This window comes from Ctenopharyngodon idella, chromosome 3 (genome assembly GCF_019924925.1).
Source record: "Ctenopharyngodon idella isolate HZGC_01 chromosome 3, HZGC01, whole genome shotgun sequence".
Lineage (NCBI taxonomy): Eukaryota > Metazoa > Chordata > Actinopteri > Cypriniformes > Xenocyprididae > Ctenopharyngodon > Ctenopharyngodon idella.
The window spans coordinates 7,882,617-7,909,574 of record NC_067222.1 but is presented as its reverse complement, the minus strand read 5'-3'; the positions used below and the strand labels follow the sequence as shown (position 1 = coordinate 7,909,574).

The 26,958-nt window shown below is 38.0% G+C and overlaps 3 protein-coding genes across 3 annotated transcripts in view; 2 read left to right on the top strand and 1 right to left on the bottom strand.

The window, feature by feature from the left end:
• The window catches only part of LOC127510036 (uncharacterized), a 109,814-nt gene that overhangs the window by 65,184 nt on the left and 17,672 nt on the right, over window positions 1-26,958 (bottom strand). The gene's annotated exons all lie outside the window — the stretch shown is intronic.
• Window positions 1,247-5,737, top strand: LOC127510185 (interferon-induced very large GTPase 1-like). The gene has a single exon (XM_051889751.1). It carries the CDS (start codon window positions 1,247-1,249, stop codon window positions 4,448-4,450), a length of 3,204 nt encoding a protein of 1,067 aa, XP_051745711.1. The 3' UTR covers window positions 4,451-5,737.
• LOC127510184 (verrucotoxin subunit beta) lies at window positions 7,126-18,803 on the top strand. Its single transcript, XM_051889749.1, has 5 exons — window positions 7,126-7,276; window positions 7,861-7,961; window positions 14,619-17,296; window positions 17,398-17,425; window positions 18,640-18,803. The coding sequence occupies exons 2-5, from the start codon at window positions 7,862-7,864 to the stop codon at window positions 18,801-18,803; spliced, it is 2,970 nt and encodes a 989-aa protein (XP_051745709.1). The 5' UTR covers window positions 7,126-7,276; window position 7,861.

Sequence of the window (26,958 nt, the reverse complement as noted above, 5' to 3'; positions counted from 1 at the left end):
GAAGCAGCTGTTGGTCACTAAACTTTCCCAGTGTCAGTACGCTCTGCCTCTGCTTGTTCCTGATCCATTCACACAACAGATTGAGTTTCCTCTCTGGACATTTAGACAAATCAACAAGAGCTGGAAGATCAGAAACACCAACAATGAAATCATCAGTCGAAACCAGCCGATCTACAAGGCAGAAACTCCAATGGTGTCTTTCTTCAGTTTTGGCTCTGTGTCTTCATCCAAGTCTGAGCTGATGAACAGTCTGATCAATGAGAAACACAACACGTTCTTCCACAGGAACTGCCCAGGCAGCAGCAGAACCAGAGTCCTGATGGATGGAGTGGTGGAGATCGCCTGGTTCTGCCCCTCTGGATCATATGATGATAAATTCAATGACTGTGTTGCGTTCTGTAATCTACACGGTGATGCAGGAGACCATGAGAAACAGCTGGAGATCCTCACTGAAATGGCCTCAGTCAATGTTGTTCTTCTACCACGACTCCAGAAGAATGACAAAAACATGATAAAACTCCAACAACTCTACAAGGACTCAAAGCCACTCATTTGTCTTTTTACTGAAGATACATCTGCTGTAACTGTGATGAAGAAAAAATATAGGATTGGTCTGAAAGACAGAAATCAGTCAGAAGTATCTGAAGATCTCAGAAGAGCTATAAAAGATTGTCTCTCAGAATCATCTTTCACTTTCAGACTTGAAGATGTGTCCAAACACTCAGATATCAGAGTAGATGAGGAAGATGATGATAACTGCAGGAGAGGAAGAGAAGCAGCGGAGCAGATGATAAGTTTACTGGAGAAGAAAGATCTGACAGAAATCAAAGAATCAGTTCTGCCCTGTCAAGGGAAACTGTGGCATCAGTGGAGTCAGAAGAACAAGGAACTACATCGACCTCAAGGAAATGAAATAGAAATGGACATCAGTAGAAAACAAACAGAGATGAAGAAAATCCGTGAACAACAGCATGAATCTGACATCAGTGAGTTTTTGAAGTTCTTCATTAAAGAAATGAACTCGGATACTGGACATCAGATGTATTTCATTAAATGGCTCAGAATATGCCTGGATGCATATATCTCAGCTGACTTTTCTGTTCTTCATCACAAATATGATGAAACATGGTCAAAGGTCTTAAAACTGAAAGAGAAACATGAAACAGAAAAACTGACAGCTAAACAAGCAGAGCTTGAGAGAATATCTGAGAAATTTCAAGCTGCAGCCTTTGGTTTGGAGCACATCATGAGGGAGATCGGTCAGATCTATGAATCATGTTCATCTGTGAAGAAGAACAAGAAAGACCTGCAGTTTGACTTCTCTTCTCTCCCGAGTCTTGCAGCAAAGATGATGATCTCTGGATTTCCACTGGAGCTGATGGATGGAGATGCTGCTCACATTCCTGTGGTCTGGATCTCTGCTGTTCTAGATGAACTCATCCAGAAACTGGGAGATCAGAGAGTCTTTGTGCTGTCAGTTTTAGGGCTTCAGAGCTCTGGGAAATCCACCATGCTGAATGCCATGTTTGGACTCCAGTTTGCCGTCAGTGCTGGCAGGTGCACCAGAGGAGCTTTCATGCAGCTGGTCACAGTGTCAGACGAGATGAGAACACAGATTAACTTTGACTATATTCTGGTTGTTGATACTGAGGGTCTTCGTGCTCTAGAACTGTCTGGAAGATCAACCAGACATCATGACATTGAATTGGCCACATTTGTTGTTGGTCTTGCAAATCTGACATTGATCAACATCTTTGGAGAAAACCTCTCTGAGATGCAGGACATTCTTCAGATTGTTGTTCAGGCCTTCATGAGGATGAAGAAGGTCAGACTGAATCCCAGCTGTGTGTTTGTGCATCAGAACGTCTCAGATGTCACAGCTGGAGAGAAAAACATGGAGGGAAGGAGACGACTGCAGCATACACTGGATAAGATGACAAAACTCACTGCTAAAGAGGAATTCTATGATGCAGAATGTTTCAGTGATGTTATTAAATTTGATGTACGAAATGATGTAAAATATTTTGCTCAGCTCTGGGAGGGAAACCCACCCATGGCACCACCAAACCCAAAGTACTGTGAGAACATTCAAGAACTAAAGAACACATTTTTTTTGTTTCATGCCTCAAAATCACATGGAATGATGCTGACACACCTAAAAGATCGTATTAAAGATTTCTGGGAGGCTTTACTGAAGGAACATTTCATCTTCAGCTTTCAAAATTCCTTTGAGATTTCAGCTTACAGGAAACTGGAGACTGAATACAGCAAGTGGTCCTGGAGTCTTCGCAGTGCCATGATAGAAACTGAGTACAAACTACACAACAAAATAGAAAATGAAGCAATTCACGAGGTTGAGGAAACTGATCTTCAAAGAGAACTGAAGAAGACAAGTGAAGAAGTGGAGAAATCAATGTCAGAATTCTTTGAGAAAGACAAAGATAAAGATATACTGATTCAGTGGAAAACATCATTTGAAATCAAAATCAAAGATGTCCAAGAAAACATTGTAAGAGAAACAAAAAGGAAATTAAATGAGGTTCTTCAGCAGCGAGACCTGAAGAAAAAGTCTGATGATCATGAAAACACTCTCTATGAAAAGAGTAAAGAACTTGCCTTAAAACTCAAAGACAAAACAAATGATAAAGAAACACAGAAGATCATGATTGATGCTCAGAGGAAACATCATGAAAACACTCTCTATGTAATGAGCAAAGAATTTGCTTTAAAACGCAAAGACAAAACAAATGATGAAGAAACAATAAATAAAGAGTTTGATTTGTTTTGGAAACAGATTGTGGATATAATCATCACAGACACTCCTCCACTCAAAAACTTTGACATAATGAGAGATGTGAGAAAGATCCTCAGTGACATCTATGAGGGGCGTCTCCCTGTTGACCACATTAAAGAGGACAGAGAGTACATCAAGATTTTCACTGTGTCAAGTTATTGTGAATATGTTATTTTCAAAAAGTCTGCAAAAAATGGGGTTAAAGGGGCTCTAAAGGGTGCTTACAGAAGATTTAAAAAAACATTTGGATACGTTCGAACTCTGTCTACAGAGAAGGAAGCTGAAATCAAGTCATTAGTCACAGATGTTGAACAGCAGACAAACAAAATGATTCAGTCATATAACATTTCAAATAATGGCTACAAAATCAGTTACATTCAGCAACTCATAGATTACATCAAGAAAAGAGTAACAGAACATGAGGAAGGAGCAGTAAAATATGAGTTCAAGAAACAATTCCTCGTGGATTTGGTTCTTGCCATCTGTAACAGAGCAAACAAGATGATCACTGACCAGCACAGACTGTTCAGTGAAGCAATATATGTTAAGAAGAAGAGAGAAGAATACTACAGTATTTTCCAGAAATACTGCAACGGAGCAACATCAGCTGCCATTTTTGGTGAGATCATCTGTCAGAAACTTAAAGAGCCCATTGAGCAGAGTGTCTACAAGAAAACTGCCAGAGATCTGACAGATGAAATGAGATCAAACTGTGAATCACTGAATGGAAACAGATCAAATCTGGAGAAACACATCCTGAAGACACTGGCAGAAGAGGAGGATTTTAGTAAATACATGAACTACATTCATAATCCCAGAGATCACTTCAAGAGTTTCATCAGAGATGAAGTCAGTCGATACATCACTGATAAGTTCAGTGTCAGTGTTTTACCCAAGATGAAGGAGAACATTAAACTCCTGCAGCAGAAGATCATGAAAGCAGCACATGAATCTACTGAACATGTTCAAGTGAACAGTGGAGATGTTGGTTTGTGGTTGAAGAGTTTCACACAGCAGCTCTCAGATGTGCTGATCTTCTCTGAAAAAGACCTCAGTGGAGTGAAACATGATGATTTTGATGATTTCAACCTCCTAGAAGATGTGATAAGACAAGAACTTCCTAGTATAATGTCAGACATCAGCAGTAGATTGAACACAAATACTTTTTCAGTAAATTTGGACTACAAGTTCAGACCAGATACGCTTCTGATTGATCACTTCTGTCAGTGCTGTTGGGTTCAGTGTCCGTTCTGTGGAGCCATCTGCACCAACACCATAGAAAACCATCATGGAGATCACAGTGTTCCTTTCCACCGTAATATTGGACTAAATGGAATATATTACAGAAATACATCTAACTTCTCTACCCATATCTGCACATCAGCAGTAGCAAGCAGCACTCTATATTTTTATCCCAGTGACTCAGATGACAGCGTCTTATATAGAGATTACAGAAGTGCAGGAGGAGTTTATGCAGACTGGAGCATCACCTCTGACCTCTCTGAACTGCCCTACTGGAAGTGGTTTGTGTGCAGATTCCAAAAAGATCTTGAAAAGCAATACAATAAAACATTTGAGGGGTGTGTTGAGATAACAGATAAATGGAAAAAATACTCAAAACAGAATGCTATTGAGAGTTTGAATAAATACCTCTAAAGAAGATTAAAATGAGAAAAAAAAAGAGAATTTCTCAGATTCTCTAAATATCGCAGTCAGAAATGAGTTTCTCTGACATTCATCAGTGAGTCTCTGAAGTCAGCTAGAACTCAGAAGAGCAGAACTTCTTCAAAAACACTAGAAGAGTATTAAAGACAGGATTCAATTCCACATACAAGTATCTGTGAAATGATCTTAACTTCAAAACAGCATGACTTAATGTACATGTTTCATGCTTTATGATGAACCAAAAAATATCTATAAGACTATCGATGACATGCGATAAACGTGTGAATAATCATGGGGTTACACTGTTAAATCTCAGTGCTGGTGTCCAGATAGAAGAAAATTGTGAGATAATAATGTGTAAATAATTGTACAAAGTATTTTAAAATCAAATGTTTCATACCTGTCAGTCTGATCTATATAAAAATAACTCCAGTGCCAATGTACTGCATGCTACACAAATAATGTCACATCACCGAGGACACAATAAAAAAAAGACCTTGCTAAGTGTTCTTTTACACATATTTTACATGCGAAACTTTATTTTGACTTTAGGAATTGAAATAATAAAATTATCATGTTCATCATGTACTATTATTAGTAAAATATCTGTAACAGATTTTCATTTGCTGACATTATTTTAGTCATTTTTTAGTGCTGCAGGACTTCAGAATTCATCTGTCAGTCAAACTGTCTGTTCCCAAAATAAATGAGCAAACAAACATATGCTCAGCTGCCTCAGCCCTTCCAGTTCCCTGCAAAGGACCCACCTTGTCATTTCAGTCAATTTCAGTACCAACTTGGTACCGAAGTTAGTACTGAGTTGTTGATTTCTTTCCAAATCTTAAAATATTTGTTAAAGTCACTAAGAGTTCAACGAGTAAAGGATGCTTGAAGAAGGTGTAAGTTCAAAACCAACGGAGTAATAGTGATAATAAAGCAGTTTCATTTCATGACTTGTGGTGTCTGTCTCTTAATCAGTTCTAATCTTTTTCCTTAATATGGGTGAAATTCATATTGCCTCTTTAAATGTGAATGGAGCCAGAGATGTGAGGAAAAAAATGGAAATATATAAGTTAATTAGACAGTTTTATTTATTCAAGAAACCCATAGCGATCATAAAAATGCTGTTGAATGGTTCAAAGAATGGAATAGTTTGTCTTTTTTAAGCCTAACACTTCTCTTAGTGGAGGAGTTGGTTTTTTATTTACTAAAAAGTTTGTTCTTTGTTCAGGTAAAATGGAAGAAATAATAAAAGGAAGACCTTTAAAAGTGATTGCGAAAGTATTTGTGTTTGTTTTTCTGTGTATTTTTTTCTGTGTATTTTTTTTCTGTGCCCCAACTCAACTGATACAAAGAATGTGCTTTTCAGATACATTGGGTACATACACAGATACATACCAAAATAGTAAGGCGGACAAGGACTGGTGAATCTACACAGCAGAACTGCTGCTTTTCAACTGCAGTTTTTGCAAAGACTTCTTATGGGTCCAGAAAATGTGAGTTGGAGAGCATTAATCATTCTGAAATCTGTTCAAAAGATGAACTTGGTCAAACCCTTGGTTTTGATGGACCCTAGTAAGATTGACATTTGTTTACCTGCTTTTTTATCAAAAGCTTTTCAAAGTGTGGAGTTGTTTTAATGCGAAAAAGCCAGAGACAAGACCACATACTCCTTATTTTGGTTATTGGAAGAGCCACTGATAAGCAGTTCAAGGCTGGATATAACAAGCACCAGCAGCACACTTACTTAACGCTTCATTCAAGCAGGAATCATAAATTTAAAAAAAGCTTGTTAACTTGATTTACAAATGTTGAGGAAGAAACTGCTTGTTTGAAAACTAAATCTGTTCGAACAATGACTCAAAGATTACAGAGGATGCAATCTACTCTTACATCAGTGGAATCTAATGCTCAAAGATTGTGAAGGACTTATTTATACAAGGACGCTTTTCCTAAGCTACTTTTATCCCCCAATTTAAATGATTATTCTGGATTTTTACTTGACTCAAAGAATATGTGCTTGAATTTTATGGATGTTAATGGAAAACAGTTGTATATGACATGTAAAGATTTTAACAAAAAAGGTTTACACTATAAAGTTGATACACTGTGGCGTAATGTTTTAAGATTGAATGAAAATGTCAGACCAGAGAGCATTATACAAGCCACCATTAACCAATAAACCAGCTGACATTCAGTGCAGGGTTTTACATGAAATAATTGCAGCCAATGTTTTATTTCAAATCCTGACTCAATCAAGAATGTCCTTTTTGTTCTGAAAGAGAGACTGTTTTATTCATTGTTTTAGGATAAAGCCTTTGTTTGAAATTTTGAAGAAGCTTTTCGATTGTTTAAATTAAGTGTTTTACACCACCATGCTGATAACATTTCCTTAGTCATTCAGTAATCCTGCAGCCTGAACCACTGTAGGGGAACCACCTTTACAACAGACACACACATTCATCATGAACTAGAAGCTACAGACACTTTATACTCAAAGTTCACTGACAAGCCCAAATTACTTCATAAAAGCTGTAAATCAAACCGAAAAGTTTTTTACACATTAATTACATAAATAAAAAAGAATGAGTTCTTTTTTGAGAAAGAATGATGTTCGTAAGTTTCCTCCTGAGTGGGAGGAGCTTAACTGGAATAGAAAGTGAAAGTTTGAATCTGACCTGCTCGTGAAAGACAATCGCATCTCTTTATTTCAAAGTTTGAAAGAAACATTTAAACAATGTCTTACATGAGCCTAATGAAAAAAAAACTCCTCACCAATAAGATAACTTGAAGGAAGTGCTTTGAGGAACAGAGGACGTGAGTATGCATGCTACGCATTTATAAACATGAAAGAGTTTCTAACAATAAAATATATGAAGGATGGCTGCCATACACGCACACTTCCAGTCTCACATTGGAACTTGTTTCTCTAAATATGCTAAATAATATTTTAATGTTTCTAGTCTGCAGGCCTGAGGTCAGTAAATCTGTAAAGAGACCAAGAATTTATGAAAAATGCAAAACTAATATTAATTATAAAAATGATGATGTAGTATAAACATGGCAAGGCATTAGATCTCACAATAACGGCTATCAGGATGTACTCTGTAGTTTTGTTTTTAAACTCAGATTAATGTTTATTATAAAATGACCATTCATCATTTACTTTATTTCTGTACATAGGGAAAAACAAACCAATCTCTCTCCAGCGATATTTATATCAGAATATTATTAAATAATGTCAGCAATGCATTAAATGGCATCATTTCTCAGACAGTAAATCGAAGAAACTTGGTGCAAAGTTAACTTTATTCTTTTATATCAACAGATTTTAATATGCGGGAGTTCACATACAGTAACTAACCTCACTGATCTGTTTCTGCTCTGTGTTTTGTCTTTAGTATGGATTCAGTTGGAGTGAATGTGATTGAAACGGCAGCTCTTGGGAGACCTTTCCAGCTCGGCATGCTGTATGACTGCAGAAAGGACGAGTTAATACCAGGTACTGCAATTTATTAAAAAAACAAGTGCATAATCCAATAAAAATTCAATCTAAGAACTAATGACAACATATAAGAGACTTAACTAGATGTACAGTACATAGTTCTTGTATATATTGTCCATGTTTCATGTTTCAATGTTTGTTTTGTGCTTGAGCATATGGTTTTGTGCCACATGTTATAGCTTTTTGCTGTAGTCTTGGCTCAAGTCATTTACGCTAGTTCTGTTTCATTCCTCCTGGCGGTGCTTAAGTACTAGTAGATTATCACAAAGCCAGCTAAATAGGTCAAGATAATATACCAACAAAGTAACGTAGTGATGCAGGCTGACCTTCGAGGGTAATAGCTACACTAGCTCAGCATTCAGTCTCTTTTGCTTTCTCCCTTGACTGAGTTTTTGTGGTTACTGGACTTATTTTATGATCTGTCTCTAACACTTTGTGCTTCTTGATGCTGTCCGGTTACTAGTGTTTACCACATTTATATGTGGACAACTTTATCATTTATATGCAGATTTTGTGATACGCTGTGCTCCTCTGTGCTATCCGATGGCCAGTTGTCAAGGTGTGGATATATTCTTGTTACTGCTCTACTCATTATAACCTTTTGGTTCTAGCCAAGGTTTCTTTTTTACTGAAGTGATCATGGCTCTCGGTTCCATTGCTATTGGATTCCTATTGACATGTAAGCTGTGTCCTAACATGCTTCTCCCTGACAATGGCCATGATGTTTGTCTGTCCTGTTTGGGAATTCAACATTTGAGAAAAGCTGCCATGGACCCATGCTTGCACTGTAATCTTTAGCCCATTTCGGAGAGACGGCTCCGTCACGCTGTATTAAGACCCTAAATCCACAGTGAAACTTGAGGATGATGTCCTTTCTTCTGAGATGTCAGAGCTAAAATGTCTTCTTCAGTTGGTTCAACCTGTGGTGTCTGCCATGCCGGTAACTGTAACATGACAAAGAGGGCTCAAGAGAATTGAGTAAGAGCCTGTTAGTTCCCATTTTTTTGGTGGGGGTGGGGGGTTATAAATGAGTTTCATATGCTGATTGTTGATATTAAATAGCACTGTAGTCAATAACTTCATGTTTACAATATAATTTAATTTTTCAGAATATCTGATTGTCACAATAGTATCACATGGTCAATAGCATAATACTTACCTGAATTAAGTATTAACAAAACACTTAGATTTAATGTTATCAGTGAATCAGGCCGCGTCATGATGGTGTCATTATTAACAGCCAACATCATATGATCCTGTTATTCTGCCTCAGCTTCTTCTGCTGCAGTATATGTGTTTTTTTGAACAAAGCAGTCAGAGAAAAAACTAACAAAACAATCTATGGTCAAGAGCCCAACTACAGGATACACTGATCACCGTAATGGTGACATACATGCTTGTTCCTCTTTCCTTCAGTGTGTCTTCACTAATGTCAAGTCACCTTTATTTATATAGCGCTTTTTACAATGCAGATTGTGTCAAAGCAGCTTTACAGTGATAAATGGTATATAATTTTGGCTGCACAGCAGCTATTAAAGAAAATGCTGTCAATGTAGGCAGATGCAAAGCACTGTTGAATATCAAATGTCAAATGTCAAGTGTCCCCAACTAAGCAAGCCAAAGGCGACAGCGGCAAGGAACCCAAACTCCAACAGGTGACATCAGGTGGCAAATAGGTGTTAAAATGGAGAAAAAAACCTTGGGAGAAACCAGGCTTAGTCGGGGGGCCAGTTCTCCTCTGGCAAACAGTGCTTTGTTACGATTCAGGTAGCTATCATAAGTCCGACAGGATCGCAACATTCAAAGTATTTATTCCAACAGAGCATTCCATTCTAATGCTCAATCATCACTTATTTTTCTCATTAACTCCACCACTGCTTCAGTGTTAACACTCTGTAGTGTGGGCGCATATGGGGCCTCATTTATAAAATGTTGCGTAGAAACTGTCCTACATTAAGATCATTTCTCAAATGTGTGTACGTGCGATTCCGAAAAGCGAATGTACACACACAAAAACGTGCGTACGCCTCTCTTTCACATGTGAAATCTATAAATCGCAAATGATCTTGACATTGTGCGCAGATGAATGGTTTCGGATCTCTGGCTTGTAAACGCCCCCTAATTAATATTATTAACATATAAAAGAGCGAGCGGTAAGAAAAAGGATAGTGAGGCCGAAATCAGGGTCCTGTTGGCGGAAGTAGAGGTTTATGTTATACATGCTAGTTTAACTTTAACATTGCAAAAAATGCTTTTCTTACTTAGATTTTTTGCCTTGTTTCCAGTCCAAATATCTAAAAATTCTTAAACCAAGAAGTATTTTCTAGACAAGTAAAAAAATATTGTCTTGTTTTCAGAAAAAAATAAGTCAAAATTAAGGGAGTTTTTCCTTAAAACAAGCAAAATAATCTACCAATGGGCTAAGCAATCTTGTTTTCGGTTTGAAAATTCATCTGCTCAGACCCTGACGTGGCGATAAGCACTTTTCCACGCCAAAGATCATTTTAATAAATATGAACTTTGACGCAGATTGTAGTGTACGCACACTCTTAAGATCAAATTTGTGCGTACGCACGCTTTATAAATGAGGCCCCTGAACACTGTGCGGTGTTAATGAAACACAGGGGATTTTGCTGTGTATCATCCAACATTAAGCCATTTTTAAGCCAGAAAGTTAGTGACCCTTAATATTTAAAGGACGTTCGAAGAACATTGTTTAAAGAATGTTTTCTGCAAACATTATGAGAACATTCATCAAATACTAATGAGAATATGTGGTGATTTCATGAACATTGTTTTGAAAGTGTTTAATTCTAACACTTGGATAACCTTTACACAAGAGAAAAGTCAGGAACAATAACTATGGGACAGACTACAAAACTTTGCCACATTCGTAAGATGTTCTTTTAAAATAGCTCACAAAAACATATTAATTTGAAGTTGGTTGTCATTCTAATGTTTAAAGGATGTTCCAAGAATGTAGTTCTTAGAACGTTTCCCAACATTATGAGGACATTTAAAAAACCTTCTACAAACAATGTATAAATAACGTTTTTCCCTTGAAGGTTGGTATGCTGCCTGTTATTATTTTTTTAATTAAAAAATAATCTGTTTCATGTGTAGTGTTATTGGATAATTTAGTTCTTCTTTATCTATCTATCTATCTATCTATCTATACTTCACAACTTTATAAAATTTATGTAAAATCATTCAACAAATTCTAAAATAACAGTGATTCTAAAAAGAAAGAAATTAGATTAATTTAGGAAGAAAACAAACACCGATGTGAATAATTTTGTCATTGATAATTACAGACTATAGAAAAATGAACTAACAAAACAGACGGCTGTTTTGGTAACTTGCTACAGTTACACTGATAGTTATGGCTAAAATATATGTGGAGTGTACTTAGCTATTACACAATATTCTCATACCTCCTTCTCAGTACATGCTTTATTCTTTTTAACGTCCCTCTTTGACCAGCAGTTTAATATAGTAGGCTGGGCAGCGGTTCTCTTCATTTTTGGTGCTACCCGTGCTCTCTCATTCAAACAGTAGAGCACCACTCGCGTTGTTTTGGTGAAAGTGCGACGCATTGGTTGGGCGTTACCAATCGGTTCAATGGAGGGGGAGTATTTATTTATTTTTTTTGTCTAATTTATTATGACAAACTCATATTTGATTAGGAACAAAATTATTGTTACAAAATAAATTAATTCTACATATTTCCATTTGATCTACTGTGATTTTCATGTTGAAATATTGGGGGGGTTATAACTGATGGATTTGAATATTGGGGGGGGTTACCTCCCCCCCCCCCACATCCCCCCCACAAACTACGCCCCTGAGCTTGAAGTACTTGGGCCAGTAGTGGATCGCTACACACTGTGAAGTTCCAGGAGTTCTGACATTTTTGGCAACATTTTGGATTCAGGCAAGACAGCCTCCACATTAAAGGTATATGTTGTGACCATTTCTGCGTATTATGTACCAATTAATGGTTCATCTCTTGGTTCACATACTCTTTTTTGTAGGTTTTTTAAAGGGTGTGAGACGGTTAAGGCCAGCTCGTAACCCCCATTTTCCTGGGTGGGATTTACCACTTGTACTTGTCTGTTTCCACCATTCAAGCCTTTGCAAGCAGCTGACCATAAAGAGGGTATCTTTGAAAAAAGCTTATTTTGTTGGGCATCACTTCTGCTAAGCTTGTTAGTGAGTTACATGCATTGCCTGTTAGTGAGTTATGCACACATTGGTTGCCGGATGATTCTGGCGTTGTGCTTTGACCAAATCAATCTTTTCTTCTCGAAGTTCTGCTTCCTCAGTTTGCAAGTCAGTCAGTTAATTTGGCTGCTTTTCAGTCTGCATCACAATCAGATCAGTGGTGGTGTCCAGAAAAGGGCCACTATATCAATGCAAAGACTATCAAAGATTGTGGAGGCAATGACTATGGCATACAAGAAAGACCAAAAGCCTCTGCCAGGAGATATCTCTTGTCATTCCACTAGGACTGTGTCTAAATCTTGGGCTGCTTCTATGGTCTTAGCAGCTGATACTTGAGGTTCTCCTTGTACTTTTGCCTGTTCAAAGTTCAGCGTTGCTACAAATGATGCAGTCAGTTCAGCAGTTCTTCAGGAGCAACCTTGACTACAAGCCAGTGGTCAGTGGCATTGTTCATGACAATGTTGGTAGGAGTCATCCACTAGTGCTTAAGCACTGCCTCTGCTGGACAGGAGGAATGAAACAGAATGCTAGTTAACGTACGTACGTACATAACTGTGGTTCCAGATGACCAACAGAGTTATTTGTCGCTCAGAATGCGTGAGAAAGGTGTACTGAGACTGAATGTTGAGCTATTACCCTCTAGGCTCAGCCAATGTCGCTACATGACTTTGTTGGTCTATTATCTCGACCAATCTAGCTGGCTCTGTGATAAACCACTAGTGCTTAAGCACCACTTCTGGTGGTCAGGAGGAATGAAACAGAACCATAGTTACTTATGTAAGTGTCATTGGTTTATTCATGTGCTGTGCTGTGCCTCACTTTGTTGACTTGTGTCTTTGTTCTAGTCTTGTCATGCCTTGTCTGTGCTGTGTGTCTTGTGTGTTCTAGTGCTCTTCCCAGTCCTGCCCTGCCTGAGGTTCCTTTGCTTGCCGTTACTCCTGGGATTCTACACAGTAACTGAGCTCTCTGTACACCCATTGTGATTGGCCTGTCTCCTGCCCTCTTTCTCTGGTTGTCAGGGTGGTCTGTCCCTGTCACTGCCCAGTCCTGCCTATGCCACCCAGTCAGCACTTCAGACTGTCTTCTCCTTGTAGCTGATTCCCAGAGACATCTTTAGTCTGGCTTTCTCTCGTCCCTTTGACCTCTCCCTGCTTGTTGGAGTCAGGGTCAGGACTTGGCGGCCCACTGCTTTTGTCTTAAGTGTCTGTCAAGTCAAGTCAAGTCACCTTTACTTAAATAGCGCTTTTTACAATGCAGATTGTGTCAAAGCAGCTTTACAGTGATAACTGGTAAATAAGTTTGGCTGCACAGCAGCTCTTAAAGAAAATGGCATCATTGTCCAGCTTAAATAAATTCAGTATTGATTTATTCAATTGTAAAAATCAACAATTAGTTCATTTATCTATATATCAGCACTGGAGAAAACAATGATGTCAACATCCAGCTCAGTTCAGTTCACGTACAATGGTGTCACTGCAGGCAGATCAAAAACATTGTTGAATATCAAGTGTCCCCAACTAAGCATGCCAAAGGAGACAGTGGCAAGGAACCCAAACTCCATCAGGTGACATCACATGACAAAACAGTGATAAAAATGGAGAAAAAAAAAAAAACCCTTGCACTGCAAAAAATGCTGTTCTTACTTAGAATTTTTGTCTTGTTTCCAGTCCAAATAAGTGGGGTAAGCAAAATAATCTTATATCAAACCAAAAATAAGCTATATAATCTTGTTTTCAGTTTGGATTAAGATTATTTTGCTTACCCCACTGGCAGATTATTGTGCTTGTTTTAAGGAAAAACTTAATTTTGACTTATTTTTTCTGAAAACAAGGAAATAATTTTTACTTGTCAAGAAAATGCTTCTTGATTTAATAACTTTAAGATATTTTGACTAGAAACAAGACAAAAACTCTAAGTAAGAACAGCATTTTTTTGCAGTGTGGGAGAAACCAGGCTCAGTCGGGGTCCAGTTCTCCTCTGCCCAACAGCGAACAGTGCATGATTATGATTTAGGCAGCGTTACAGGTCATAAGTCCGATTGGGATTGCAACAGTCAAAACATTTGGTCCAGTTCCATCTAGTTGAAGATCATGTTCATCAATAAAGTCTGTCAATAAAGTCATGTGTTGCATCTCTCTGCATTTGGGTCCTCTTTCTATACAGAGTCTACAATGATTTGATCCTCATGACACTTTCTTTGTTCTTTCTGATGCCATAGTTTTACTCAACTTAGGCTAGAAATGACCATGAAAATGTTTGTAGTTTTGAGAAAAGTCAAATACCCCATAAACAGAAGCAGACAAACATTTCCACCTTCATTGTCTAAAACTTCATTTACCACCTTCAGAATATCTCTCTACAATTTTTATACAAAATGTAATTTCTAATAAGTTCACTGTTGAGAGTTAAAACACATTTTTCCTATTACAGGGCTCAGACTTTGGAGTAAAGAGCAGCTGCGGCAGAATATTTCCACTCATTCCCAAATTAATACAAGATTCAATGTCACAGCTTCAGACTCTATTCAGGACAAATCTAAAATACTAAATATTGATGGTGGACTCAAACTGAGTCTTCTAGGTGATCTTGTCCATGTTAGTGGAGCAGCAAAATATCTCAAAGACACCAAGACGTCTTTCAAACAGCAGAGACTGACGCTACATTATCATTCAACCAGCAGATTTGAAGAACTGACCATGAATCATTTGCCTTCTGGAAATACTGCTGAGGATGATGATACAGCAACACACGTTGTGACAGCAGTGCTGTATGGAGCAGATGCCTGCTTTGTGTTTGATAGAGAGGTTACCTCAGATGAGGACAGAAAAACAGTGAAAGGAGAAGTAAAAGTGGCTCTTGAGAAACTGCAGGGTGTCGTTTCAGTAGATGCAAATGTTGATCTAAGTGTGAATCACAATCAGAAAACTGCAGTCCAAAAATTCATTTGTACATTTTATGGAGACTTCCAGCTACCATCTAACCCGACCTCTTTTGAAGATGCATTGAAGGTTTTTGCTGATCTTCCAAAACTGCTGAAAGAAAACCAAGAGCTGGCGGTTCCACTGAGAGTTTGGCTTTATCCTTTGGACAAACTTTATTCAAGACCTTCAAAACTTCATAAAGACATCAGCATGGATCTAACCATGGAGATTGAATCAGTGATCGAGAGTTTAAATACAACAGAGATGAAATGCAGTGACCTTCTGAAAGACTCTCCTGCTCTGACATTTGCTGCATTTCATGATAAAATTCTGCAAATGAAGCACAACTGCTATAAATACAAGTTGAGGCTCGTGAAGACACTCGGCTCTCTGCTGCCAAACATCCGTGGAGACGTGATGAAAGAAACTGCACTGAATGATCTTCTACAAGAACATGATAAATCTCCATTCAGAGGACATGACCTTGCAGAATGGCTGAAAGAGAGAGAGAAAGAGTCTAATATCATTAAAACAGTCCTCAGACAGCTGAAGGATGCTGGTGCACAGGTAGAAGTCAACCTAGATTCTATCTTAATGGATCTGGAAGTTGGATATATAGTTAGCTACACTTTCACATCACTGTACTTTAACATTTCACATCGGACAGATGTGCTCCTTAAACAAAAGGCATATCTGAGTTCTTCAACAAAAGGAGAAACTGATGAGAAGAGCCCTGATTCAAAGCAAAGGTCTTGGCTCACTACTGAGATCCAACAGGCCATGAGAAGCAACTTAAATATTTTTAAGAACTTGATTGATTCAAAAGACCGTGAACCAGCCAAGTTTATTGTTTCCTCAAAGGAAATGGAGAATAATCCAGGTTCTTGCATTCTCCTGTATGAAAATGGATGTAGTGAAGCTGTGTGCTTCACCTCTCCATCCAAACCAGCCTGTCCAATCACTGAAGAGGTCAAAGGTGATGGTGTGATTTTGAAGTCTCCTCCATCATGTCCTGCTACAGTGGAACTCAGATTACTGTATAAACCAAAGCAGGACACAGTCTGGACATCTGTACGGGTGCTCAAGGGTCAAGATACAGTTACTCTGACTGATCTGAGAGAAGAAACTGAGTATGAGATCAAATGTGCAGCAGTGGGGAAACTCAACTACACTGTGGACAGTGATGTCATCCATCTAAAGGTCATTGAGAAGAAGATCATCATGGCAATAGATTCTGTCATTGAAAATCTGAGTTTCATTGAAAACAAGTGCAGTAAACTATTGCAAGACACCAGGACAAATGCATTAAGTGCATGTCACAAGAAGATTGAAGATATGAGGAGGCACTGCCAAATGTACAGACAAGATTTCGATAAGACAATTAATTCACTGATCCGGTCAGTTCAAGCCTGTGAAGGAGAAACTTGTGCTTTGACCAATCTTCTACAAGCTCACAAAGAGTCTCCATTCAACACACATGATCTTAAGGAGTGGATTAGAGAGAAAGAGAAAGAATTAAACACAGTGGGGGAGTTTCTTCAACAATTACTGGACTTTGGAGCTGAGGTGAATACAAGCTTAGACGCAGTTTTGTCAGATATTAAGGTGGAGAATGTGGTTTGCTACATGTTTAGTTCTCTTGAGCAGCCAGATAAGTTGCTCTCTGAACAAGAAAATTACTTGAAATCTCAAACAACGTGGAAGAATCCAGGAACATCTCTTCATGCATTGACGTGGCTCACTGGAAACATCAGGGGAAAAATGAGAAAACATTTAATAATGTTCAAGGAGCTAATGACATCACACGGCAGTCAATCCACTAAATTTATTGTCTCCTCAAAGGAAATGGAGATTAATACTGGTTCCTGCATTCTCCTGTATGAGCATGGATGTGATGAAGCTATTTGCTTTACTCCTCCATCACAGCCAGCCTGTCCAATCATTGAAGAGGTCAAAGGTGACACTGTGGTTCTGAAAGTTCCTCCATCATGTCCTGCTACAGTGAAACTTATGTTACTGTATAAACCAAAGCAGGACACAGTCTGGAGATCTGAACCTGTGCTGAAGGATCAACACACAGTTACTCTGACTGATCTGAGAGCAGGAACTGAGTATCAGATCAAATGTGCAGCGCTGGGGAAACTCAACTACACCGTAGACAGTGACGTGATCAGAGTCATCACAGAGGTATGATGATCATCCATCCAATACTTTATAGATAACTTTTCCACTTATTGCAGGTTTCATCATTTAATCAGTTGTTAATTAGAATCACCTGTGTCTTTCAGCAAAGTACAAGGAACCAAAGAGTTAAGGGTGAGTCATATATTTCTGACCTATAATTTTAGAACTTTTTATCTGTTTGACCAAAAACCAAAAGATGTGAAACTAAATGCTGTAAATATGTGCATTATAGCTTATACTTTCCACTAAAATAGATTTGTCTCAACAGATTGTGCAGAGCAGTTACTTAAGGGTCATTCATACAATAGACTCATTTAGTCCTGCGGTGAGCTGTAGGACAATAATCGGGGCTTTTGCACCGGAGGAACCTTTTCATAGTTCCTAGAACTATTGGCTGAAGTACCCGGATTTTGCTGTGTTCGCACCGCAGGAACTAGGAACGATTTTAGTTCTAGGAACTCCTTTTGGGGGAACTAAATTAGCTCCTACTTCAGAGGTGGGTCTAAACCAGCTCTATAGGAACTATCAGTGACGTGAGAGTACGTTGATTGGTCAAATGCATGTCAAACACCGGCACCCAGCATTTTTAAAAAGCTGTGTAAACATATTTACATCACAAACATGGAAAACAGTGATAACGGCATTTACCTGTTGTCTGCATGGTCGTGTTCTTTTCTCTGCCTCGATACTGAAAGTTGTCATAGGAGATTTTGTCTCTTAGCCTCACTTTTTGCTCTTTCAGTCGTGTAGATTATGCGTTTACATTCCATTCTCCATTATCACGAAACCCACGGCACACAACAAACAGCTCAGATCACGGCATCCTCCATTCGCCGTTTTTTAACTTTTGTAAATGCCGTGCTTAAAGACACCGCTGTCGGCCGCTTCGCAGTTCCTATTCCCAGTGCGAATGCAACCAGGGACATGGCCCGGGGGAGAAATTAGCTCTTGGGGAACTATCCTAGTGGATAGTTCCTAGAACTATTCAATGCGAAAGCCCCTAATGATGCAGCATCAACATTTTGTGCGTTATTTCATCAGTTAGACATCTACATTTTAACAACCTATTCTAAAGAGCAACAGGCAGATCATTAAAACAAACAGGAATGTGATCAGTGCAGTGTAAATGCTAATGAGTTCAGATCTGCCCACTAAAAATAAAATAAAAAAAATAATAATAATAAAATATTGGTTCTGCAAATCGGTTTATGAGACATGTATACAAATAATCTGCATTGGTTGTAAAAAATCAATATCAGTTGATCCCTAGCCATGAAATCAGATGCACATGTTTAAAAAGGTATAAACAGCTGGCTGAAATGATCAACCATAAATGTTATTAACAGGTGTAAACAGAGAGGAGAGAGAGGAATTTGAAAAAGAGGAGGAGGAGATGATGAAGAAGAAGATCTATGTTGAAACAGAAGATTCAGTTCAGGTGAGTGTTCAGAGAAACCTGGAGAGAACTGATTCATGTTCTTCATTGTTTGTCACTACAATAAAGGGATAATTTACCCAAAAATGAAAACAATGTCATTAATTACTCACCCTCATGTCGTTCTACACCAGTAAGACCTTCGTTCATCTTCAGAACACAAATTAAGATATTTTTGATTAAATCTGATGGCTCAGTGAGGCCTCTATTGTCAGCAATGTCACCGAACTTCTCAAGATCCATAAAGGTACTAAAAACATATTTAAAACAGTTCATGTGACTACAGTGGTTCTACCTTAATATTATAAAGCAACGAGAATACTTTTTGTGCACCAAAAAACAAAATAACGACTTTTCAACAATATCTAGTGATGTCCGATTTTAAAACACTGCTTCAAATCTTTTGTTTCGAATCAGTGATTCAGAGCGCCAAAGTCACATGATTTCAGCAGTTTGACATGCGATCCGAAACGCTGATTCGAAACACAAGATTTGAAGCAGTGTTTTGAAATCGGCCTCACTGAGCCATCAGATTTGATCAAAAATATCTTAATTTGTGTTCTGAAGATGAACGAAGGTCGTATGGGTGTAGAACGAAATGAGGGTGAGTAATTAATGACATTATTTTAATTTTTGGGTGAACTAACCCTTTAAGTATAATATCCCATTAGGGGAAACTGATAGTAATATTCTGATGAACTGCAGTTACACTGAAAGGGTTTTGATTGAATGCACAGAAAATAAGATTATATATTACTAGGTTTGTGAATGACTTTCCTTATGATCCATATTTACTACAATTAAATGACTCGAAAATGTAAGAAAGAAGAAATGACAGTTTAAATCAGTACTGCAAACAATGAATAAAATAAATGTATTGTTGTTATAAATAATAATAATAAATCATTGCTTTAAATGATTATGAATTATTGTCTATTAAACAGGGAGAAAAAAAGGACACTGGAATAGCAGAAGTCAGAGCAGATCAACACTTACAACAGGAAGACACTGAAAAAATGGATAATCTGTTTCACAAACTTCATCTTGAAGCCAAGTGTCACAATAAACTGAAAGTCAATGATGTTCTTCAGTTAACTTCACATTCATTAAAATCCCATGTCTCTTGTTCTGAAGAGATGATTCAGACTTTCATACAAAAACTACTGTTGATGAACTACAGATCAAGATACATCAATGTTAAAGAGAACAATGAGGAAGATCACACACAACAAAAAAATAAGTTGTCTGAAGACGAGAGTGATATTTTTCATGAAATACCTTTGTCTAACAAAGGAACAAGTCAATCTGATCGTATTCACCCGATGGATGTTCAGATGGCCGTGTTTCATTGTGCTGATGGTTTCCTGAGGCAGCTGATGGTCACTAAACTGTCCCAGTGTCAGTACGCTCTGCCTCTGCTTGTTCCTGATCCATTCACACAACAGATTGAGTTTCCTCTCTGGACATTCAGACAAATCAACAAGAGCTGGAAGATCAGAAACACCAACAATGAAATCATCAGTCAAAACCAGCTGATCTACAAGGCAGAAACTCCAATGGTGTTTTTCTTCAGGTTTGGCTCTGTGTCTTCATCCAAGTCTGAGCTGATGAACAGTCTGATCAATGAGAAACACAACACGTTCTTCCACAGGAACTGCCCAGGCAGCATCAGAACCAGAGTCCTGATGGATGGAGTGGTGGAGATCGCCTGGTTCTGCCCCTCTGGGAAAAACATGGATAAATTCACTGAGTGTGTTGCGTTCTGTAATCTACACGGTGATGCAGGAGACCATGAGAAACAGCTGCAGATCCTCACTGAAATGGCCTCAGTCAATGTTGTTCTTCTGCCACAACTGGACAGGAATGACAAAAGTACAGCAATAATTCAAAACTTGTACAAGAACAGAAAGCCATTTATTTGTCTTTTTAATGAGGATGATTCGACTGTATTTGATACGAAGGAAGGGAAATTCAAAATCAGTTTTAAAGACAGAAATCAGTCGGATGTATCTGAAGAACTCAGAAGAGCTATAAATGATTGTCTCTCAGAATCATCTTCCACTTTCAGACTTGAAGATGTGTCCAAACACTCAGATATCAGAGTAGATGAGGAAGATGATAATTACTGCAGGAGAGGAAGAGAAGCAGCACAGCAGATGATGAGTTTGCTGGAGAAGAAAGATCTGACAGAAATTAAAGAATCAGTGCTGCCTCATCAGGGGAAACTGTGGCATCAGTGGAGTCAGAAGAACAAAGAACTACATCGACCTCGAGCATATGAGACAGAAATGGACATCAGCAGAAAACAAACAGAAATTAAGGAAATCCGTCAACAACAGTATAATTCTAACATCAGTGAGTTCATAAAATACTTTGTAAAACAAATGAACTCACATTCTGAACATGAGAAGATGTTTTTCATCAAATGGCTTGGAATCCTTCTGGATGAATATACATCAGCTGATCATTCTGAGCAGATCAAAGCTGAACAAACTAAACCTGAGAGAATATCTGAAGAATCACAAGCTGCAACCTTTGGTCTGGAGCACATCATGCGGGAGATCGGTCAGATCTATGAATCATGTGAATCTGTGCAGAAGAACAAGAAAGACCTGCAGTTTGACTTCTCTTCTCTCCCGAGTCTTGCAGCAGAGATGATGATCTCTGGATTTCCACTGGAGCTGATGGATGGAGATGCTGCTCATGTTCCTGTGGTCTGGATCTCTGCTGTTCTAGATGAACTCATCCAGAAACTGGGAGACCAGAGAGTTTTTGTGCTGTCAGTTTTAGGCCTTCAGAGCTCTGGGAAATCCACAATGCTGAATGCCATGTTTGGACTCCAGTTTGCTGTCAGTGCTGGCAGGTGCACCAGAGGAGCTTTCATGCAGCTGGTCAAAGTGTCAGACGAGATGAAAACACAGATGAACTTTGACTATATTCTGGTTGTTGATACTGAGGGTCTTCGTGCTCTAGAACTGGCTGGAAGATCAACAAGACATCATGACAATGAATTGGCACATTTGTTATTGGTCTTGCAAATCTGACCTTGATCAACATCTTTGGAGAAAACCCATCTGAGATGCAGGAGATTCTTCAGATTGTTGTTCAGGCCTTCATGAGGATGAAAAGGTCAACCCTGAATCCCAGCTGTGTGTTTGTGCATCAGAACGTCTCAGACGTCTCAGCTGGAGAGAAAAGCATGGAGGGAAGGAGACGACTGCAGGAAACACTGGATAAGATGACAAAACTCACTGCTGAAGATGAAGTCTGTGATGCAGAATGTTTCAGTGATGTAATTAGATTTGATGTTCAGAATGATGTGAAGTATTTTGCTCAGCTCTGGGAGGGAAACCCACCGATGGCACCACCAAACCCAAAAGTACTGTGAGAACATTCAAGAACTAAAGGAAACTATTATATCGCATGCCTCAAAGTCACATGGACTGATGCTGATAGACTTAAAAGTTTGTATTAAAAATCTCTGGGAGGCTTCACTGAATGAACGATTCGTCTTCAGCTTCAGAAATTCTCTGGAGATTTCAGCCTACAAGAACTGGAGACCAAATACAGCAAGTGGTCCTGGAGTCTTCGCAGTGCCATGATGGAAACTGAGAACAAATTGCACAACAAAATAGAAAATGAAGCAATTCATGAGGTTGAGGAAACTGATCTTCAAAGAGAACTGAAGAAGACAAGTGAAGAAGTGGAAAAATCAATGTCTGAATTCTTTGAGAAAGACACAGATGCAGAAATACTGATTCAGTGGAAAACATCATTTAAAATCAAATCAAAGAGATTCAGGAAAACATTGTGAGAGAAACAAAGAGGAAATTAAATGAGATTCTTCAGCAGCGAGACCTGAAGAAAATGATTGATGCTCAGAGGATAAATCATGAAAACACTCTCTATGAAAAGAGCAAAGAACTTGCCTTAAAACTCAAAGACAAAACAAATGACGAAGAAACACTGAAGAAAGTGTTTGATTTGTTTTGGGAAGAGAGTGTGGATAAGATCATCAGAGACACTCCTGTAATCAAAGACACTGACATAATGAGAGATGTGAAAGAGATCCTCAGTGACATTTATGAAAATGCTCCTTTAGGGGAGAGGAAGATGAAGATGAAGATGAAGATGAAGATGAAGGGTATTTTCCGTGTGAATAGTTATGCAGATTATGTACAGTTAAAGAAAACCAGTGGATCTACAGGATCTTTCACAAATGCCTACAGATCAGCTGAAGATACGTTTGTTCACAGTCTCTCTAAAGAGGAGGAAACCCAAATAAGATCATTTGTCACAGATGTTGAACAGCAGACAGACAAAATGATTCAGTCATTTAACATTTCAAAGATGGGCTACAACATCAGCTACATTCAACAACTCACAGGTTACATCAAGAGAAGAGTAACAGAACATGAGGAAGGAGCAGTGAATTATGAGTTCAAGAAAAAATTCTTCATGGAATTTAGTTCTCTCCATCTTTAAGAGAGCAAAAAGATGATCACTGACCAACACAGGCTGTTCAGGGAAGCAAAATTTGATAAGAAGAAGAGAGAAGAGTACTACAGTATTTTCCAGAAATACTGTCATGGAGCAACATCAGCTGCCATTTTTGGAGAGATCATCTGTCAGAAACTGAAAGAGCCCATTGAGCAGAGTGTCTACAAGAAGACTGCCAGAGATCTGACAGATGAAATGAGATCAAACTGTGAATCACTGAATGGAAACAGATCAAATCTGGAGAAACACATCTTGAAGACACTGGCAGAAGAGGAGGATTTTGACAAATACATGAACTACATTAATAATCCCAAAGATCACTTCAAGAGTTTCATCAAACATCAAGTCAGTCGGTACATCACTGATAAGTTCTTTGTCAATGTTTTACCAAAGATGAAGGAGAACATTAAACTCCTGCAGCAGGAGATCATGAAAGCAGCACATGAATCTACTGAACATGTTCAAGTGAACAGTGGAGATATTGGATTGTGGTTGAAGAGTTTCACACAGCAGCTCTCAGATGTGCTGATCTTCTCTGAAAAAGACCTCAGTGGATTGAAACATGATGACGTTGATGATTTCAACCTCTTAGAAGATGTGATAAGACAAGAACTTCCTGCTGTAATGTCTGACATCAGCAGTAGATTTGACAATAGGACTTTACTAGTAAATCTAGACTACAAGTTCAGACCAGATGAGTTTCTGATTGATCACTTCTGTCAGTGCTGTTGGGTCAGTGTCCGTTCTGTGGAGCCACCTGCACCAACACCATAGAAAACCATGATGGAGATCACAGTGTTCCATTCCATAGAGTGAGGGGAATTAATGGCAAACATTACCGCTCAACAAAGAATCTCTGTGCTGATATTTGTACAAATTTAGTAGCAAGTGATCAGTATTTTTATACACCAGATGTAAGGTTTCCATATAGAGATTACAGAAGAGCAGGAGGAGTTTATGCAGACTGGAGCATCACCTCTGACATCTCTGAACTGCCCTACTGGAAGTGGTTTGTGTGCAGATTCAAGAAAGATCTGAAAAAAAACTACAGTAAAACATTTAAGGTGAGTGTTAAGATCCCAGATGAATGGAGAAATACTCAAAACAGGATGCTATTCAGAGTTTGGATAAAATGATGTTTTATTACAAAGTTCGGGAGGAACAAAGTCAAATAGGCTATCCAATTATCACACTCTGTGTTCGGGCCAAATACAGAGCCCGGAGCCCTCTCCCCGGACAGCACGCCAAATACGTATACCATGTATTTTATCTGACTTATTTGTAAGTGTGAACTTGTGAAATACATCTAATAGAGCAGATAAAGAGTGAGACTCTTACATCTCCTTTAAGATTCTCCTCAAATCACAGTCAGAAATGAGTTTTTATTACATTCATCAGTGTGACTCTTGAGCTCATCTACATCTTCATCAAATACACTAGAAGAGGAATAAAGACAAGATTCAATTCCACATACAAGTATCAGGATTTGTTTTCAGGGACATTTGTCTGTAAGTAATTGTTACTGTAGACATCTGTAATGTTTATCATTGATTAGCTTGGGATAAGTGGTGTATTTAAAAAAAAAAAATAAAATCACAGAGATGGGTGTGCCTACAGTCTGGTATATCAGAAAATATATCATAAAAATATAATATATTTTTGTCTCTTCTTTTATTATTATTATTAATATATTCTTCTTATATTTATATTTCATATTTCATCAATTTTCTTGTGTGTTTTGATTATTCTATTCATTTATAGTTAATCATTTACCCTTTATTCATACTTATGTTTTATTAAGATGTCCATACTCTTCTGTGTGTGTTCCCTAAAGATTGTACTTAAGATATACCATAGTCATGTAAGCTAATGTGAATCTTGCTTAGTTGAGAATTGTGACCTCAGACTGGTTCACAAAGTATATGTTTTATGACCGAGATGCATTACATGTTCTTTAGGAAATGCAAGGACTATGTCCTGACTCTGACATATATTATCTCAAAATTGACTATACTTGGCAAGTTGTGTTAATAACCTCAATAAGCTCAAAAGGGTTTCCCTGCTATAACTGGCAAGAATGCAGTTACCAAAGGTGCACTTTGTTCTCGAGTGTCTGCAAGAAAGCATTTGACCCCGAAAATGTGCCAAATAGGTCTTAAAATATCTTAAACATTTTGCAAATATGGAAGGTACATTCCAGAACCTTCTAATCACGTAGGCACAACCTATAAGATGTCTAGTTTTTCCCAGGCGTAGCAGAGTCTTCACGCATTCTATATAGACCTTACTTCCTTACCTTACTATTTTTTACTATACTTCACATTTCATCATTTTGATACAATACTATATTATAGTTGGACTTAGTCATATTTTAAAATTAGTACTTAGATTCATGCGTTTACTTTGTTTTAAGTTTATTTGTTACTGAACCTTTTATTTTTACTTAATTCAGTTACTTGTTTTTACATTATTTTATTTTTTTCTTATCAGACTTAATTGTTATACTCAATTTACTTTTGTTTATTAAAATATGCTTTTCCCTTATATTCCAATTTGCTTCTGTCATCATTTCATATCTGCCTGGATCACATTGCATCAAGTCTTTATGCATTGCATATTCACACTTAACTTACCTATCCAAAAGGTATTTAGGTGCTAATTTATTATGCAGAATATTGTTATCCCCATTAGTTAGAGTCAGAGTAGCTCTTGCAAGACGAGTAAATACTTCCCTAAGTGTATTAATGTGATGTAACCAATCAGGAGTTAAATTACCAAATCATCTACAATTTAGCACATCAGCTAGGCCCACATTTACTAGCTGTTTGAACATAGCAGGAGCATTTATCATCCCAAACGTCATTACAGTGTACTGTAGAAAGTAATCAGATGTCACAAAGTCTGTGATATCGAAGGCTGTAGGTGTTAAAGGAACCTGCCAATATCAATATCCCTTTAGTAAGTCCAGTTTAGTGACATTTTTTGCTGAACCATTGTTCTATACAGTCATTGATTCTTGGAAATGGATAGCAGTCAGGTAGAGTAACAGAATTCCCTCTGTAATCCTGTAACATTATATTTAAAATAATGAATATAAGAATATGACAATTCAGTGCATAAATTTCCATACTTGAGCACCCCCCAAACATATGCATTTACCGTTCAGTTCAGACAACATTGCCACAATCAAAACGACTTGTCTCAATAAGAAACTTGTGGCCTCTGCTGGTGCACAATTGACTCAAAAGGTTTGGCTGATTTTGTATTTTATTCTAAATATGAGATGAGTGCAATCTAGATCACCAATGTATCTTTCATACATTTATTGTGAAATGTGGATAATGGTGGACACACATTGGAAAGCTCGATTTTCATTGCATATTTTTCTTTTGTCATTTTGGTGAATGTTATATTAGCGTGTGAACTAGTACACTCACGCTGTAATTACTATGGTTATCGTCAGGAACTAGTGACCTCTCCTGGTTGGGGTTAGAATTAATCTAATCTGAAAGCAATCTTTACATGACTCACTTTGCAAATGTATTAAAATTGATCAGAGTATAATATGGTTCAGTGGGCTGTATTTAAAGATATTGCGGGCCGTATCAGGCCTGTGGGCCGCCAGTTGCCGATCCCTGATCTAGAAGAAACTCACCTCCTGTTTCTTGATGGCTCTCTTTAAGGATTAATATGATGTTGCTTTATAGGGGTCACATATATGATACTATGT